This window comes from Sus scrofa, chromosome 4 (genome assembly GCF_054392235.1).
Source record: "Sus scrofa isolate SSC_HxYL_T2T_F1_AM1 chromosome 4, Sscrofa_HxYL_maternal_Yorkshire_Landrace_v2.0, whole genome shotgun sequence".
NCBI classification, from domain to species: Eukaryota; Metazoa; Chordata; class Mammalia; order Artiodactyla; family Suidae; genus Sus; species Sus scrofa.
In genome coordinates, this window is record NC_139386.1 from 109,295,146 (window position 1) to 109,313,950 (window position 18,805).

The window sequence follows — 18,805 nt, forward strand, 5'->3', positions numbered from 1 at the left end:
GAAGAGAATGAAACTCTCTTGGCCCAAGTCGGGGAAGAGTCTTTGCAAAAGGGAAGAGCTCAGAGCTACTGAGAGCCTTAAGGCAGGACCTGACTTTGGGCACCTGGCTGGCACTCTGTAGGTAGACACATCTTAAAGCAGCAGTTGTTGACACTGCTACGTGTTAGAGTTCAGGTTAAATCGGAGCTGTAGCCACCGGCCTACGCCAGAGCCACAGCAACGCGGGATCCGAGCCGCGTCTGCAACCCACACCACAGCTCACGGCAACACCGGATCCTTAACCCACTGAGCAAGGGCAGGGACCGAACCCGCAACCTCATGGTTCCTAGTCGGATTCGTTAACCACTGCGCCACGACGGGAACTCCCCTAAAAACTCTTAATGCCTAGGTTTTTGCACACAAGACCAGTGACATGGGGTGGGCTCTAGGCCCTGTTCTTTTAAAGCTCTCCCAGTGATTCCAGTGTGGGTCTAAGGTTGAGAAGTAGTGCCTTAAAAAACATGCTGGCTCATCCCAACCTGCCTCCAGCTTCTCTGCAGTGGGCGGGGGGGTGGGGGTGGGGTGGTTGTGGTTATTTTGTCATAAAACACTGAAATGCAGGGAGACTTAAGTGTTATGTATTTATATTGTTTGCAAAGTTCTGCATTTCTGGAGTCCTGCAAACATTTGGTTCAGGTCTGACTATATATACATATATATTTTTTAATTGTTATAGAAATTATGTAGAGTACAGATAGTAAAAATTTTATACACTGAATTCTGGAGTTCCCATTGTGGCTCAGTGATTAACGAATCCGACTAGGAATCTTGAGATTGCGGCCTTGCTTAGTGGGTGAAGGATCCGGTGTTGCCGTGAGCTGTGGTGTAGATTGCAGACGCGGCTCGAATCCCACGTTGCTGTGGCTGTGGCTGTGGCTGTGGCGTAAGCCAGTGGCTACAGCTCCGATTCGACCCCTGGCCTGGGAACCTCCAAATGCCGTGGGAAGCAGCCCTAGAAAAGGCAAAAAGGCAAAAAAAAAAAAAAAAAAAAAAAAAAAGTTATACACCAAATTTTAACATTCTGAGAATAACTAATGAGCTGTCTTTGCAATGACCTGCAATATAGATGTGAATGCTGCCAACCAGACTGTATCAAGTAAATTCACATGCCACTCTGCTCTCTTGATTTGCCACCTCCCCCGACCCTTTCATTTTCAAGATGGGGTTCCATGTAAGATTTTGTTTGGGAGAAAAGGTTCAGCATGATTAAAAGTTTATAAGCGACAGGCCTCTCCTTAGGGTCTGTTTTAGATTAGATCAGCTTGCTTGGAGTCTCAAGCATCCCCTGGGCTGGGCTTAGAATTGCATCCCATTAGGATTTGAGTTGTTCCAGCTGTTTCCCAGCTGGATCCACTTCCGATGAGTTTACCCTGGGACAGCTGTGATTGCCTTTTGGCAGGGGTGTTGTAGTTGATTTCATGGGAGTGGGAGTGGGCTGCAGCTGTGGGTGGGGGTTGGTGGCCCAGAGATGGTGTCACTGTCAAGAGGTCATTGGCATATCCTTGAGGGATCTCTGGCTACGGAATGTTCCAGCCAGAAGGGGCCCTAGCTAGCAGCTCTTTCTTAAGGACTAATGGGCTGGGGCTTTACAGATGGTACCGTATTCCGTCTTTTTGATAACTCTACGACACGCACCTGATCATCCCCATCTTACAGATGAGGAAACTGAGGCTTGGAGAGGTTAAGGAGCTTATTCAAGGTCACAGCTAATAAGTGACGGCCCACGTGCTAATCCGTTCCAAAGGTTCTTAGGAATCATTTTATGAATGAAGAGGTCAAGGTCCAGAGAGGCAACGCAGCTTGTCTGAGATGACACAGCCAGCTCTAGTTCCTGGCAGAGCTGTGACTGGCACTCATCTGCCCTTTCTGCCACACTGCTGTGCCCTGGCCAGAGGGGCGTGCCCCTTCCCACCTTCTTGGTGGCTCAGGCAAAAATCCATTGTGCTGGCATGGCACGAGAAAGCAGACTCACTCCCTCTCCCACCTGGGTGTGTGCCCGGGCAGCCACATTAAGGAGAATGTGGAGAAGGCAGGCAGAGGCCATGCGGAGAAGCCCGTCGTGGCCAGAAGGCGGGGTGGCCGGTGGTGAAGGAGAGCTCGGTCTCCAGGGCAGCCTGACTTCCTCATTACCGGTCTGTCTGCACTGTCACTTGCCCCCGAGGGTGGTGTGTGGGCATCTGGGTGGCAGGGATTTGCTCCTGCCCTTCCCATTCCTGTTCAAGTGCACTCAGACCTGCGGCCCGCGGGAGCCCGGCTCCGCCTCTCCTCCGGAGGAGGGAAGCGGTGTAGGGCAGGTTCTTCTGCCTGGTGCCCTGGGCGTAGCTGCCTTTGAGAATCAGGGTGCAGCACCCAAGCAAAGGCCCCAGGACTCCCTCCTGCCAGCCCTCTAATCAAGAAAGGAATGTTTAGTTTCAGCCAGATTATAAGATGGTTACTTTTATTTGTTTTCCTCTGAATTTGTGCCAAGGGTTCAACTTTTCCCGCTCATTTTATTAAAAACTTTATAAACAGCATTAATAAATAGATATAAAACTGCTGCATAAATGACAAAGGGACTACATGAAGTTCCCAAGGGTCAGCCATTGCATGAGTAACAGAACCACGTCCTCGAATGATCAGATTCCCCTATATGCAAATTAGGGACAGCGCTTTACCGCAGAGTGTTTTAATTAATATTTATAAATCACAGAGCGCCTCGGAAAGGGCCGGCAAGCTGTTTAGATTATTCTCCTGTCACACTCGGAACAAACCCTTTGAAGATTGCTGCCTACTTTGCATTTTGGTCTGAGACGTAAGTGAGCCTGTTGTGTGTGTCTCTCTCCCCCCAGGTGCAGTGGCAGCACAGCGGCAAGTGGCCGTCCAGGAAGGACCCTTGTACCGAACGGAGGGCTCCCACATCACCATCTGGTGCAATGTGAGTGGCTACCAGGAGCCTCTGGAGCAGAATTTCCAGTGGTCCATTTACCTGCCCTCCGCCCCCGAGCGGGAGGTCCAGATTGTCAGCACCAGGGACTCTTCCTTCCCTTACGCCATCTACACCCAGCGGGTCCGCAGCGGGAAGATCTACGTGGAGAGGGTCCAGGGGAACTTGGCCTTGCTGCACATCACCGACCTCCAGGCCCGGGATGCCGGGGAGTACGAATGCCACACGCCCAACACCGAGGATCAGTACTTCGGGAGTTACAGCGCCAAGATGAACCTCGTGGGTAAGGAAGGAGATGGCTCTGCTCACAAGCCCAGTGTCCTGCCTGAGGGTGTGTCAGCGTGAGCTGCTGTGGCAAATTATCACAGACTGGACTGGGTGCTTAAACAACAAGCATTTATTTCTCACAGTTCTGGAGCTGGAAGTCCAAGATCCGGGTGCCAGCACGGCCAGTTCCCACGCGAGCCCTCTCCCGGGCTGCAGGCTGCTGATTTCCTATTGTCTCCGCAGGTTTCTGAAAGGGAATGAGAGCGCTGTCTAGGTCCTGTTGTCATACAAAGGGCCCCCATTCCTTTCATGAGGGCTCCACCCTCATGATCTCCTCACCTCCCAGAGGCCTCATCTCCAAATGCTGTCACACTGGGGATTAGGTTTTAACCTCGGAATTTGGGGGGACATAAGTGTTCGGCCCATAAATCCGAGTCACTTCTTTTTTAGTGTAATTTTATTTGACGTTAAAAGAAGAACCCGGAATTCCCTTGCAACACAGCTGGTTAAAGATCCTGTGTGGTCACTTCTGTGGTGCGGTTCAATCCCTGGCCCAGGAACTTCTTCATGCATCAGGTGCAGCCCAAAAAACTCCCCCCCCTCAAAAAAAAAAACCCCCTCCAAAAATAAAAATAATCCAGTGCCCCACCCAATTTTTTAAAAATGGGTACTCCATTTTATTGACATTTAAATTTCACCATAGAGCAATCAAGTATATGCTGGCCATGTTCAGATTTTTGAAATAAAGATAAACGGACAGACAGCTTTAAGAGTACAATGTGTTAAACACAGCATGATATACTAACAATTAGAGAAAATCCAGGAGGTGGTATAACTATATCTTTATACACAAGTATAGGGACAGGTTCTGCAAGTGGAGGAAACACCCATTCAGGACTGACTAGAGGTCCTCTTTCCCAAATATTTCAGAGGTCAACAGGTAGTAGAAATGAACCAGGTTTGTGTGTTTGCTTATAAATAGTAGGAGCTTGAAGCCGAAACTTAAAAAAAAGATCTAATGCAGATGTTAAGAATTTCAGAGGAAGTTAACTGACCCTCTAGCCTGTGAAAGGGGATGTAAAAATATATGACAGGGCCACCCATGGTTGATGAGCTGAAGAACTGGCAAGGAAGATGAAGCATGTGACATTAGCTGGAAGAAAGGGGCAACCTCTAGGAAATGATGGGCCTTTGGTCGGGCTCTGAGCCACATGGGGTGCTGCTGAGTTAGGAAGCAAGGGTAGCTGCAGGGCTTTGCTCACATCTGGAGGGTGGGTGTGTCTTTTGGCTCCAGAGTAAGGACCTGAGCAGCAGCTGTCTGCCTTGAGCCCTGCGCTTCCTGGATGATGGAGGAGGCGGAGGGAGAGGGGTGATTTCAACGGGGATGGCTCCACGCCTCAACGTTTGCCAATGTGAAGGGTCAGAAATACCAAGGCTGTTCTGCTTTCTGTCCAAGTCATAATTTCCAGGCTGGAAATTAAGATTTTGACCTTCCGCATCAGAGAGGGGGTGGTGTTTAGTCTCCAGAGTAAAACTTTTTTTTTCTTTTAGGGCCACACTTGCGGCCAGAGTAAAATTCTGACCAAGGGACCACAGGGGAAATTTCATCACTTGTTTGACCCATTTCCCCAGTACCGTGACTTCCTTCCATCCCAGAAACATGACATATGCTGACACATGAGTTATAGGACAAATTCAACCAAAAAAATTGAGGATGCTGCTGCTTTTCTGTGCCACAACTGTTTTGCTTTGTGTTTAAAAAAAATTGCCTTCCTAGAACACTGTGTTGCTGACGTGAGTGGAAGAAACGTGGGAGTGGTGGCTGGAAGGCAGAGAGTGGGCAGGTTGGGTAGAAATGTGAAACTCCAAGTTCTAGGAACCCTTTGCATTTGAAGCTCAGTCAGAAGCCGTGTTAAAATGCCTGGAAACAATACCGCTGTGAACGACCAACCCTTATTTGACCAAACAGAAAATTCCTTTTGTGGTATTTTCAGGGAGTTCATTTATTATGTTAAAACAACATAGAACCCACTTTTTTTTTTTTTTTTTCCCCCCCGTCTACAAACATGAATGAATGAATGAGTATGAAAGGGTAGTTAACGGTTCCGGCGTCCGGCAGCGATTCAGTTAACACACCCATCCACATCCACACACAGATTCTTTTCCAGATTGTTTTCTTTTGTAGGTTATTATAAAATACTGAGTGTCATTTCCTGTGCTGTCCAGTAGGACCTTGTCGTTTATCTCTTTGAAATGTAGTAGCGTGTATCTCTTAATCCCAAATGCCCACTCCATCCCTCCCCCTCCAATCCACTTTTCATCTGAGTGTTATTAAAATACCAAACAGGTAAGAGCTAAGTGCCAAAAAAGGGCAGCCCCAGTCCTGACAAAAAACCCCTCCTGTGCCGTCCAGGGTCCTCTGTGGTCCTGCAGAGATTACAAAAGGCCAGGTGGGTGGGAGCTTAGCCCCTTGAGTGTGACATGTGCAGCCTTATGACCGTGCCCTTGGGCCGTTCCTGTATTGCAGTGATCCCCGACTCCCTGCAGACCACCGCCGTGCCCCAGACTCTGCACAAAGTGGAGCAGGACCCCCTGGAGCTCACCTGTGAGGTGGCCACGGAGACGCTGCAGCACAGCCACCTGTCCGTGGCCTGGCTGCGGCAGAGGGGCAGCGAGAAGCCTGTGGAGGTCATTTCCCTGAGCCGGGACTTTGTGCTGCAGTCCAGCAGCGACTACGCGCAGAGGCAGAGCCTGGGGGAGGTGCGCCTGGACAAGCTGGGGAGCAGCACCTTCCGCCTCACCATCTTCCACCTGCAGCCCTCCGACCAGGGCGAGTTCTACTGCGAGGCCGCCGAGTGGATCCAGGACCCGGATGGCTCGTGGTATCCCATGACCCGAAAGCGTTCTGAGGGGACTCTGGTCAACGTCCAGCCCACCGGTCAGTCTCTTGTCCCCATTCTCTGGCGGGGAGGGTGGTCAGGCACTGGAAGGCTGTGCAGATGCCTTTGGCCACTCAGAAAGCACTTGGGATGCATAGGGCACAGGCATCCCCAGCCCTGACCTGCCAGCGAGTCACAGACAGGAATGGCACAGATCGATTCCTGCTCCTAGACGTGGCTTCCTTGACATGCAGGGAGTTTGACATTTGCTTGAATTACAGATTCATTTTAAAAACTGGGAGATTTGGAGTTCCCTGGTGGTGCAGTGGGTTAAGGATCCAGTGTTGTCACCGCTGTGGCTTGTATCACTGCTGTGTGTAGGTTTGATCCCTGGCCCAGGAACTTGTGCATGGTGTCGGTGTGGCCAATAAAAGAAAAATTGGGAGGTTTTTTTTTTTTGGCTTTTTTTGGGAGGAGTGGGGTACATTTGCAGCATATAGAAATTCCCAGGCCAGGGGTCAAATCAGAGCTGCGGCTGCCAGCCTACGCCACAGCCACAGCAACACAGGATCCGAGCCACATCTAAGACCTATGCCACACCTTGTGGCCATGCCGGCTCCTTAATCCACTGCGTGGGGTGGGGCCAGGGATCAAACCCACATCCTCATGGATACTAGTCAGGCTCTTGACCCACTGAGTCACAACAGGAACTCCCCAAATTGGGAGGCTTCACATGAGCCATTTGGATCTTGGGACGGGTTCCCATTAGCCACAGTGGCTGCCCCCCTGGTGATGTTGCCTTCTCTGACTCCCTGTCCTGTTTCATTGGGAGAAAACCTTTGCGATCAGAAGCCTTCTGTCCTAGAGACAAAATTATGAACGAGAGAAGTGTTGGCTTAGAGGATTATTTTGTATATTAATAATAGTTGTTTGGTGATATTTTGCAATTTACAAAACACTTATGACAAGTTGGTGGTGGGGAAGATGCCGGGTGCCAATGGCTTTGTGGTGGTGCCCTGGACGCGTTGGGAAGCCAGACGGCTCTGTCAAGTGGAAGACCTGGAAAGGAGGTTCCCTGAGGGGGCCGAGTGACGAGTCTATAGCCAGGGCCAGATGGTGGTGGTACTGGGAGGCGAGTGCCAGCCTGACTCCTGGTAGCAAGTTCCCACAGCCTCAGCCTGGCTCTCTTGGCCCCTGAGGCCAGCCAGGCTCCAGATCAGAGCTGACGGCTCTTGCTGGCTGCCTCAGCTGGGCCGGGGCAGGTGCTGCCAGGGCCTTCAGCCCCTTCCCCTCACCCCCGGCTTTGGTTGATGGGTGGTCCAGCCCTTGTGCCGTCATGGGGTACAGTGAGTGGCCCAGCTGCCTTTCCCTGTGTTGCTGTTCACCTCCAGGGAGGGGCTGCAGTTGTCCTGGTGAGCAGAGGGGTGGGCTTGGGAGATGAGCTGGGGAGTGTGAGGTACAGGTGGGGGGCCCTCTTCGGGTCCTGTCTCTTGACCTCCCTACAGCCAGTGCCCGTGGGCTTTGCCTGGCTCTTCTGCCACCTGTTCTTCTGACCTTCCAGGGCTGTGCTGCAGACTTACTGACAGTACAGAGCCCTGGGCTTGGGCGGTACAGATTCCTGAGTCAGCCTCCTGGGGTGGGACCTGGGAAACTGGATTTCCAGTACACTTCCCGGGTGACTCTTCCATAGTCTGCACTTTGTCAAGCACAGCTCTAGAGGTAAAAGGGCAGAAGCAATTCCTGGGCAGCTAATGGATGGAAGGGCTTTTACAGAAAGGGCCGGGTTCCCGGTCAGGTAGCACTTTATCTCCTCTGTGGGACCCAGAGCATTTAGCAGCTTCTGGAACTTCCGGTACTAAGAAATCTGTGGAAGGCGCTTTATTTCATGTTTATCCCTTTCCTTCCCGGATGGTTTTAAGATCAGCTTCAAAAAGTCTGGGCCAAATTTTGAGCCTTAATGCTTTTAAATTAGGTTGCATCAGTTAATCTTCTTTATTTTAATCTTACCAATTTGGAATTAGGATTTTTTTTTTTTTTTTTTTGAATTTGCCCGACAGATGTATCCAGACTAAGCAGCAAAAGGAAAACGGAAAAAAAAAAAAAAAAAAAAAAAGTCAGTGACTTCACTCTGTATCCTTGTGCTGATTCAGTGGTTGTAGCTTTGCCCTTCTCTTAGTTTATTTCAGTCAACATTTAGTGAGTCTCAGAGTTCCCTTCATGGCGCAGTGGTGAACAAATCCGACTAGGAACCATGAAGTTGTGGGTTCCATCTCTGGCCTCGCTCAGTGGCTTAAGGATCCGGTGTTGCCGTGAGCTGTGGTGTGGGTCGCAGACGAGGCTCAGATCCTGTGCTGCTGTGGCTCTGGTGTAGGCCGGTGGCTACAGCTCTGATTAGACTCCTAGCCTGGGAACCGCCATAGGCCCCAGGAGCGGCCCTAGAAAAGGCAAAAAGACAGGGAAAAAAAAAATTTAGTGAGTCTCTGCGGTGTTACAGGTGTGACGATAGGCACTGAGGATTCAAAGATGAACACCATTTGGTCCCTGTGCTCAGGGACCTGCAGGTGTGAGAGCCGGTGGCCGAGTAGGGGGGCGCCAAGTGCTGTGATGGCGTGGTGGACCACGGGAGCACGGTGACATAAAGTGATCTTCTTTTCCCTGAATGAGGCGGTTAAGGCAGAGTCAGGAAAACCACCGTATTTGGTGACTTGAGCCGAATCTCGGAGCTTGAGCCAGCGTCAGGAAGAGCAGCAGCATAAAGGGACAGAATTGTTGGACGTGTTTGGCAGGCACAGGGACTTCAAGGGTGAGCAGAGGCTGAGTTGCAGACATGAGAGGTGAGGGGAGATGGGAGAGGTGGTCTGAGGCCCCACGTGCTGGAACGTGAGCTTGGCCTTGACTGTGTGGTCCAAGTGTTTCAAGCCGTTCTCTTTGGACTCTTAGGAGCCCCAGGGAGGTGCCCGGGCAGTTGCTTGTGGGTGGACGTGTGTGTTTGTGTGCACGGCATACGATGCTGGGGGCAGGCACATGAGGGCCGCAGTGTTCCCTCCTTGCCTCAATTGAATGTTTTCTGTACAAAAGATTTTCTGTGAATAAACGAGGACCCCCGCTTCTCTGCCCAAGTAAAGGTTGAAAAAACTACTGCTGCAGACACTTGGAGGAGGGAATTGGGATTTTTATTTTATTTTAATTAATTAATTTATTTATTTATTTTTGCTTTTGAGGGCATATGGAGGTTCTTAGGCTAGGGGTCGAATCGGAGCTACAGCTACCGGCCTATACCACAGCCACAGCAATACCAGATCTGAGCCGCATCTGCGACCCACACCACAGCTCATGGCCACGCCAGATCCTTAACCCACTGAGCGAGGCCAGGGATCGATCTTGCATACTCATCATGGATACCAGTCAGATTCATTTTCACTGAGCCAGGACGCGAACACTGGGATTTTTTTTTTTTCAGTTTTATTGAAGTATAGTTGATTTATAATGTGATAATTTCTGCTGTAAAATAAAGTGATCCATCCATACATAAATTCCTCCTATCCGGAGTTCCCGTCGTGGCGCAGTGGTTAACGAATCCGACTAGGAACCATGAGGTTGCGGGTTCGGTCCTTGCCCTTGCTCAGTGGGTTAACGATCCGGCGTTGCCGTGAGCTGTGGTGTAGGTTGCAGACGCGGCTCGGATCCTGCGTTGCTGTGGCTCTGGCGTAGGCCGGTGGCTGCAGCTCCGATTCAACCCCTAACCTGGGAACCTCCATATGCCGAGGGAGCGGCCCAAGAAATAGCAACAACAACAACAACAAAAGACAAAAAGACAAAAGACAAAAAAAAAAAAAAAAATTCCTCCTATCCATTCTTTTTCAGATTCTTTTCCTACATAGGTTATCACAGAATATCGAGTAGAGTTACTGGTGCTAAACAGCAGGTTGCCATCGACCAGAAATAGAGATTTGTAAGCAGAGAGTGACACGTTAGACCTGGGGTTTAGAAGGGCAGAGCCATGGAGACCACCTAGAGGTTGATTAAGCAGGTTGGGTCTCAAGTGGGAGACCAGATAGGAAGGAGCTGATAGGGCCAGGGCTCGTCAGTGGCAGTGACCTAGGAAGCGGACAGTGGGTGCTAGAGACAGCAGAATGGACACTGTGGGAGGAAGAGTTCAATGCTTGGGAGCCCTGAGCCTGGGGCGCTGGGTGATATTCCTTGACCTGTGAAAGGAAGGGAGGGGGAGGGAAGGTCATGAGGACGTGCCAAATCCTGCCTGAGAGCCTCTACTTCCCCTTTAGTGGCAGCACTGGTTGTCTTTTTTTTTTTTTTTTTTTTTTTTTTTTGCTTTTCAGGGCTGCACCCACAGCACATGGAAATTCCCAGGCTAGGGGCTGAATCAGAGCTGCAGCTGCTGGCCTACACCACAGCCACAGCAACGCTGGATCCTGAACCCACTGTGCGAGGCCAGGGATTGAACTTGAGTCCTCATGGATACCAGGCAAGTTTGTGACTGCTGAGCCACGATGGGAACTTCCAGCACTGGTTGTCTTCTGTTTTTATAATTTTGGTCAAGGAATCCATCCTGCAAGCACACTCTCGTAGAGACGCTTGGTGTGTGAAACGCCCAGCGTGTCATCAGATGTGGCGCTCACTTAGAGGCTGAACTTGGGAGTGGGGTGAGGCCAGGAAAGCCCATGGGGTGAAAATGTGTAAGAGCCCAGGAGAAGAGCTGCGGCCGTAAGAAGTGGTCGGGGGAGCAGGTCCCAGGGACCGAGAGAGAAACAGAGTGGTCAGGTCAGCCGGAGGAGAAGCAGGAGGGAAGGTGTTAAAACCCAAGGGAGGAGAGCAGGTCCAGAGGCCGAAACCTGCTTAAGAAAAAGCCTTTGGTTGTGTTGGGTGGCCGGGGGCGCGGCCGTGGTCATGGGTGACGTTTGCTGGGTCAGTAAAGTGTGCGAAGGGCCAGAAGCCAAATTTCAGTGAGCTCAGGAGTGAGGGGGTATTGGAAAAAGCATAAATCAATTTCTGGAGGTTTCATTGACTGGGGAAGACCAAGGACAAATTGCTATCCAGAGAGGGGGCTGGGGTGGTATGCCCGAATCTCGTCTTCAGCCAGGACTGTGAAGGCTTCTTCAAGCCAAGGGGGGTTCCCATGAGATCAGAAGAGTCTGGCTGCGAGAAGAAGCAAGCCGCGGTTGCAGCCAGCTGAGGTCTAAGGAAATGGGAAGTCTGAGGTATGGGGCACCTGTTGGCATGTCTTCAGTGGCATTTATGAGGAAGGGGTGCTTTTTCGTCACTGACATTGAATTAATCTGGTCGACCAGGAAGCCAGTCTCTGGCAGATGCTCAGTCCCACGTGGGTGTGAGCCCCTGGGCAGAGGCTGGCAGAGTGAAAGCCGGGTCTCTCAGGACGGGTCTTTTGGGAAAGGGAGGCTGAGACAGCAGCTCTCACTCGGGAGTTGAGCCCTTGGAGTCACTGAGTGTAGCTTGCTTTGTCAGGAAGTTTGGGTAATGAAAGAAGCAGCTGATTCGCTGGAGAAAATGGCAAGACATCGGCCCACGAGGGAGGGGAGGAGATGGAGAGTCTTAGGAGCAGTCGGGTACCAAGCCACGCTTGGGCTGGAGAAGAGGGATGAGGAAGCAGTGCTCTTGTGATTCCCGTGTTTCTTAGGGAAATGGGATTCTCATCTGCTTGAAGAGTGCATGGGATAGAGGAATGCGAGTGGGACTGCGGACTTAAAGGCGGTGCTAAAGGCTTGGAAATGCCACTGTGGGGAATCAGTCGAGGTCGGAGCTCATGGATGCACAGGGAATTCAAACATCCTTGTAGTGTGGTTCCCCACAGAGCTCCAGCTGGAGGAGGAGTGACGTGGGCAGTGGTTCCGGCTGCAGCTGCCCCCCACTACTGCTCTGTGGCTGTTTTCCAGGACAAAACCTTCTCTGACCCGCCACTGCAAAGGGTGCCTGTGAGACAGAGTAACTGTCCGTGGCATTGATAGTCACTGTTACACGGGCCGTGGGACAGCCGGTGGCCATGAGTCCTTTGAGCACTGCTCCGCCCCCCACCATGCCTGGTTAAACTCCTGGCTCTTTGAAGGGTGCCTGGGTTCATTGACCATTCCAGGGGTCATCTGACTGTCAGCAGAAGTAGGTACTTACCCACTCCATCTTTCTAGAGATTTTATCTGACAAACACACATGCGTGTGCATGCATGCGTGTGCATGCATGCGTGTGCACACACGCACACACACACACAGTATTTATTAAGAGTGGGGTCAGCACCTAGGCCACAGTGTAATTTTGTTTCACAAATCTCAGCAGGGTAAGTCCTATAATATCTGCTGAAAATGCTTGTCATCCTGATGCTTGGAGTTCCCATTGTGACGCAGAGGAAATGAATCTGACCAGGAACCATGAGGTTTCCGGTTCAATCCCTGGCTTCGCTGAATGGGTTAAGGATCCGGCATTGCCGTGAGCCGTGGTGTAGGTTGCAGACGAGGCCCGGATCTGGTGTTGCTGTGGCTGTGGTGTAGGTCGGCAGCTGTAGCTCTGATTAGACCCCTAGCCTGGAACCTCTCCATAAGCCTCAGGTGTGGCCCTAAAAACAACAACAAAAAAAATCACGATGCTTATGTGGAGCTCTGGGCATGTAGATCAAGGCTGGACCCCTGTAACCTGCCGTGTAAGTGATGCGAGGAGTGGTGTTGCCTCTGACCTCTGGGAGTCTCGGCTAGGGCTTTATAAGCTGCGGACAGAGCCATGTCGTCCTGACTGGGGTACCAAGCCCCTTAGACTGTCTGGGTCTGGCTAGCTTTGAGTTCTCTCTGTGATATTCAAGGGTGTTTCTGGGCCTCAGATCCCCGGGGTGGGAGTTTGAGTTTTCTCCCAAGCCAAGTGTGGAGGCGCCTTCCCAGGAGTCAACTTCACATGAAGGCCTGGGTGGTGGGAATTGGCCGGTGCAGCTTGAGAGCCGAGGGCCTTCTTCACCCAGGATGCATCCGTTTTGTGATTCGCTTTCTCAGACAAAGAGTTCACCGTTCGACTAGAAACGGATAAGCGGCTGTACACGGTGGGTGAGCCGGTGGAGTTCCGATGCATCCTGGAGGCGCAGAACATTCCCGACCGGTACTTTGCCGTCTCCTGGGCCTTCAACAGCTCTCTCATTGCCAGCATGGGGCCCAACGCCGTGCCCATCCTCAACAGTGAGTTCAACCACCGGGAGGCCAGGGGCCAGCTCAAGGTGGCCAAGGAGAGCGACAGCGTCTTCGTGCTGAAGATCTACCACCTCCGCCAGGAGGACAGCGGCAAGTACAACTGCCGGGTGACAGAGAGAGAGAAGACGGTCACCGGGGAATTCATCGACAAGGAGAGCAAGCGACCCAAGAACATCCCCATCATCGTCCTCCCCATCAGTAAGTGGAGGGACGCGGGCTGCCTCTCCTCCTCCCGCTGCTCTGGTCCAGCAGCCAGCACCGTCTGAGGGCAGCGGGGTGGAGGGGTGGGGAAGAGGAGCCGTGGGGAGGCGGAGGGCAGGGCAGGGCAGGGCAGGTGGAACTCAGGGTTCAGTCAGAGCCAGCAGAGAAAACTGGTCCCCCCCAGCCTTTCTCCAGCTCCCCTGCCCACACTTAGCAAAGCCCTGACGCAGGCAGAGGCTCAGGTGTGTGTTTGCAAGCTGGCCAGACTGGAGCGCCAGCGGCTCTGTGTCAGCGCCAGCAGTGCCAGCTCAGCTTGGAGGCCAACCAGGAATCCAGGACAGCTGTTTGCTCCTGTGTGGGAATTAAGTCCCAGAAGAAGTGGGTGGATTCCTGTCTTGCAATCTCACTTTGGCAGGGTTGGTCTTCTATGGGAGGATTTTAAATCGTCAAGGGCCTTGTTAAGAAAGATTGGCTCTCTTGCAGGGGTGTGAGGATGGGCCTCTCCCTAATTGTCTCTCCCCTGCTGAAATTGTGTTTACAAAAGTCAGCGCATGAGACTGCCCCGTCCTCCGGGGGTACAGGCTTTTTAAGCTTCCTTACCTCCAGGGCTGCCCAGGCGGGCTCCCTGCCTCCTTGCAGCTGGTGGCTGGCAGCTTGCGTGGTCGGGGGGGGGCGGGGGCGGGGGGTGATGGTTAGGACCGGGCACTCGGGGGACTGCCAGTGTTGGCTTAGGTTGGGTTGAATCATCCATAGTGTCGGAATGTTCTCAGTAATATCCCATTTCTCTCATAGTGTTGTTTTTAATAAAAAGAGAAAGCTTAGAGAATACCCTGATTTTAAACAAGATGGTGACGTTAAAAAACTAACCTTTAACCTTTCTCAGCTGCTGAGGCTGTTCTTCTCTTAGCCCTGCAATCATTCCTGTTACGTTTTTATTTACACTTTGACATTTTGTACATAGTTCTCTCCAAGTGTGAAGAAGAGGACAGACACAGGGGTCTTGCTCTGCTTTTTTTCTTTTCTCACCAACAGGTTGACTTTCTTTTGTGCTTATTATTATGATCGTTTTAATCACTCTCTCTCTCTCTCTCTCACACACACATCTAATTACCTTGAGATTCTTGTCTTCCTTAGACTCCCCCTCCTCCCACCGCAATGCCCAGCATGATGCTTTGCACAGGGTAGGTGCTTGCTGACTATTTGTAGAATGAAATCTGTTGAATTGGATGCCCACTCTCTTTACTCTTTTCCTGTCGGTCTGGGCTTTGCCTTTAACCACGGACTCTCCGCTGTCACATCCGCAACTAATGCCTCGTGGGTTTGGAAGGATCCAGAAAAGGGCAGCCACGCTGTGTCCTTCCTCTGTTTTTTGTAGTGAGAGATTTTCCCTGCCCCCTTCCAAGAACTTGTTTGATGATCTGTGGCCTGCTGTATTGCTTTTCCAGCAGATAACTGGGTAGTTAAAGTCCCCCAGCACCACCAGATCCTGCCCCAAGGCCACTTGGGTAAGTCTACCAGAGAACAACAGTGATCACGTCGGTAATGGTGATAATGAAACCTTGGATTTTAACGGCGCTTTTCCTCCCAAGAGCCCAAAGTGCTTATCATCGCCTCGGCTCCCACCCCTCCAGTCCCCAGGAGAGGCCAATATTCTACCCCTCGTGTGAATGAAGAAGCCAGAGCACCGTACAGAGAAGTGGCTGAGCCCGTGCCTTTTGTGGTCGAGCTTGCATCCCCTTAGAAACATTTGCTTCTACCTCCACATCCACTGCTCTGCGCTTGGCCTGTGCCATCCACCTCCTGATTGGAAATTTCAATTTGCGAACATGCATTTAGGTCCTCATTAGTTCTGTCCTAGTTTCCACTGAACCCAGAAAGTTTTCAACTGTTGGCTGCCTTTTCTCAGGCCTGGGAACACTGTCAGTAGTCTTAACAGCTGGGGCAGCACCGCATCTGCCTGTGCCTCTGCCAGGGCTGCGGAATGGTTTTGCTTCCCACAGTTCCACATCTAACCATGTGGGTTTTCCAGGCTTGCTCGGGCAGCAGAGCCCCACGCAGCAGCCCTCGTACCAAACAAGCCAGGGCTAAGTCCATTAGGGTGACAGTAGGTGCGGGAGTGATGCTCTCTGCAAATCCTTCTTCTGCTTAAGGCCTGCCAAGGGATTTGTTTCCCTTGATGCTAAAGTTGCCCTTCCTTAATTCCTCACTTTGAATCAGTAACACTGGGAGGTCGTCTTTAGTGAGTCTTTCATCTGAGGAAGAATATCGTTTATTAACGATGATGGTGAAAAGTAATTACTCATCTGATGCTCTCAGTGTGGTGACCCTAAGAAGGAGGACTGTTCGGCTCTCCATTTTGCACGTGAGACGTGGAAGCTTGGGCAGATTAGGTTAGGAGCCTAAGACTGCAGCGTTAGGAAGCAGTAGATGTGGGCCTGGAGCCTGGTCTGCCTGCCTCCAGGTCTTTGTTTCTGGCCACTGGTGCTGTAGATGGAGCCAATCAGGAGCCCCGCCATCTCCGGGGAATCACCGTGGCCCGGCTCCTGGGAGAATTCCTGTTCCCTCCCCTGTCCATCCAAACCTTTATCTCACGTGAAACAAGCCATTCCACACTGGGCGGCAGGCACAGTCACCATTGCAAGAGCCGTGTGCCAGGGCTCAGGGCTCATCTTGGCTTTCTTCTGCCTTTGGGGGAAACACAGGGGAGAAAAGCTTGATTCAAATGCATGGTCCTGGGTATGCTTCTCCCCTCCGTAATTGGGTGTGCCACTTAATCTGGGATTTGATTGATTGATTGATTTAAAATTGTATGTGTTTCATGTAGGTGGTACCCAGAAAACTGGAGCTGTATTAGTTCTGGTGCTTTCTGTTTTTTAATACTTAAGGACTTTTTGAGCTCAGTGCAGATAATTTTACAGAATAACATACGCATAATTAAGATAGATTAAAATATCCACAATATTTATAAAGACAAAGAGTTAATCGGAATAGTAAAATTAGTTATGATCATGCTGACCAGTTTTTGAAAGCCTATTTATTAGGAGATTTATAGACATTGTTTCATTTACTTTGAATTTTTAACAAATCACACAATATAATACTCTCCCTATCTTGAACTTAAATAATTCCTTTGAGGGCGTTAGCTACATTAGTAGCAAAGGGAGAGAAGGGAGGGAATCTTTTTTTTTTTGTCTTTTTGCCTTTTCTTGGGCCGCTCCCACGGCATATGGAGGTTCCCAGGCTAGGGGTCGAATCGGAGCTGTAGCTGCCAGCCTATGCCAGAGCCACAGCAACGCAGGATCCGAGCAACGTGGGAGTGGAATCTTTATCCCAAAGTAAGATCGGCAGAAAAGTCAAGGTTAAGAGAAGTGGAATCCCAAGGCTTTTTTTTTTGGCTGCACTTGTGGCATGCAGAAGTTTCCAAACCCAGGGATCAAACCTGAGCCACAGCAGTGACAACGCCAAGTCCTTAACTTCCAGGCCACCAGGAAACTCTGAGCCCCAGGGCTTGAAGGTGGGTGGCAGTGGGAAGGCGAGCCACTGGCTTTGGAGTGTTTCTCTGTGTTAAAAAAAGTATGACGGCTCGATCCCCACACACTCCATGAAACGAGGCTGCCTGTGCCCCACTGTTACCCACACCCAAGCACACATTATCCTTCAAATACTTCCTTTTTTTTTTTTTTTCCTGCTTCCTAATATTGCCCTGGAGGGCTCAAATGGCACTTAGGGATGCTCAGCTTTTATTTGACTGCTATAGCCCCGAGTAGTAGGAAGATAAGGTAAAGTAGAATTTTCAAGATATTCGACGTACTGAAAACCCAAGTTGAAAATTCGTGAACACATTACAGTCGTCCCGTGGACTCCAAGGGATTGGTTCCAGGGCTGCCCATAGATAACCAAATCTGCAGGGGCTCAAGTCCCTTATATACAATGGCAATGGATTTGCATATAACATGTGCACACCATCTCCAGATTATTTATACCTAATATGGTGTAAATGCTGTGTAAATAGTTGCCGGTGTGTGACAAATTCAGGTTTTACTTTTTGGAACCATCTGGAATTTTTTTTTTTTTTTGGACTATTTTCTACCCACAGTTGATCGAATCCATGGATGTGGCAGCCGTGGATGTGGAGGGCTGACTGTACCTGGTCGTTTTATGCCCTCGGTGTAATGTCATTGTGTTGTTTGTCTTAGGTTCCGGTTCAGGGTCAGGGCTTGGGCCCTCGTTATCCCACACATTATCTTTTCACCCGCACAGCGCCTCCTGGGTTATCAGATCTAGAATGACGGTGCATGAAGCCCAGAACCAGCTGGGGCTTGCAGCAGAGGGCTAGTATCCTCTGTACCTGAATAGAGTGACATTTGTTCCCCGCCTGCTTGGAAGCTGTGGGGAGGGCATGGCGGAGCCCAGAAAACCCCAGTGTGGCGCTCTCTCCCTCTCCCCAGAGAGCAGCATCTCGGTGGAGGTGGCCAGCAATGCCAGCATCGTCCTGGAGGGTGAGAATCTGCACCTCTCCTGCAGCATCCGCACGGCGGGCCGGCCGCTGGGCCGCTTCTCCGTCATGTGGCAGCTGGTGGACAGGCAGAACCGCCGCAGCAACATCATGTGGCTGGATCGGGACGGCACCTTGCAGCACGGCGCGTCCTACTGGGAGCGCAGCAGCTTTGGGGGCGTCCAGATGGAGCAGGTGCAGCCCAACTCGTTCAGCCTGGGCATCTTCAACAGCAGGAAGGAGGATGAGGGCCAGTACGAATGCCACGTGACCGAGTGGGTGCGGGCCGTGGACGGCGAGTGGCAGGTGGTTGGGGAGCGCCGGGCCAGCACCCTCATCTCCATCACGGCTCTCGGTAAGTCAGCTCGGCAGTCTTTTGGTGGGACTGTTGGGGAGATGCTCCCATGTCAGGACCCTCATAGGAAACAGATGGCACCTTCCAAAGGGTTTAATTGAAGAACGCCTTTACCGAGTGTGCATGGCGATAAAGGAACCGACGATGGTTCGACTTGGTGGTTCTCTGGGATTGGGCGAGCTGGGAGCCGTTAGGACTCGGGTCTGGGGGGTAGGCATTCTGGCCAGGAGAGCAGTGACCCCAGGTAAAGGAACATGGCCATGGCCAAAATTGGCCTGGAAGAGCGAGAGCAAACCCTCTCCCTTCCTGCATCCCAGACCCTCCTGCTCAGGAGCTCAGCCCTCCTGGGAAGTTCTGAGCAGTGCAGAGAAGAGGAGAAAATCACCTCTTGTACCATTTCTGGCTGAGTGTAAGCTCTTAAGCTCAGTTGTCCCTTGGAATCCTCACCT

At 51.3% G+C, this 18,805-nt stretch overlaps 1 protein-coding gene across 19 annotated transcripts in view; it reads left to right on the top strand.

Annotated features, from left to right (window-relative positions):
* The window catches only part of IGSF3 (immunoglobulin superfamily member 3), a 174,278-nt gene that overhangs the window by 124,531 nt on the left and 30,942 nt on the right, over window positions 1-18,805 (top strand). For 8 of the 19 annotated variants that reach the window (XM_085023474.1, XM_085023475.1, XM_085023473.1 and 5 more), the window contains 4 exons: window positions 2,868-3,245; window positions 5,757-6,167; window positions 13,114-13,503; window positions 17,955-18,356. In XM_085023474.1, the coding sequence (XP_084879600.1) occupies window positions 2,868-3,245; window positions 5,757-6,167; window positions 13,114-13,503; window positions 17,955-18,356 (1,581 nt within the window). Of the gene's footprint in view, window positions 1-2,867; window positions 3,246-5,756; window positions 6,168-13,113; window positions 13,504-14,951; window positions 15,012-17,954; window positions 18,357-18,805 lie in introns of all 19 variants that reach the window. The other 11 variants (XM_085023461.1, XM_085023462.1, XM_085023460.1 and 8 more) reach the window with 2 other exon arrangements.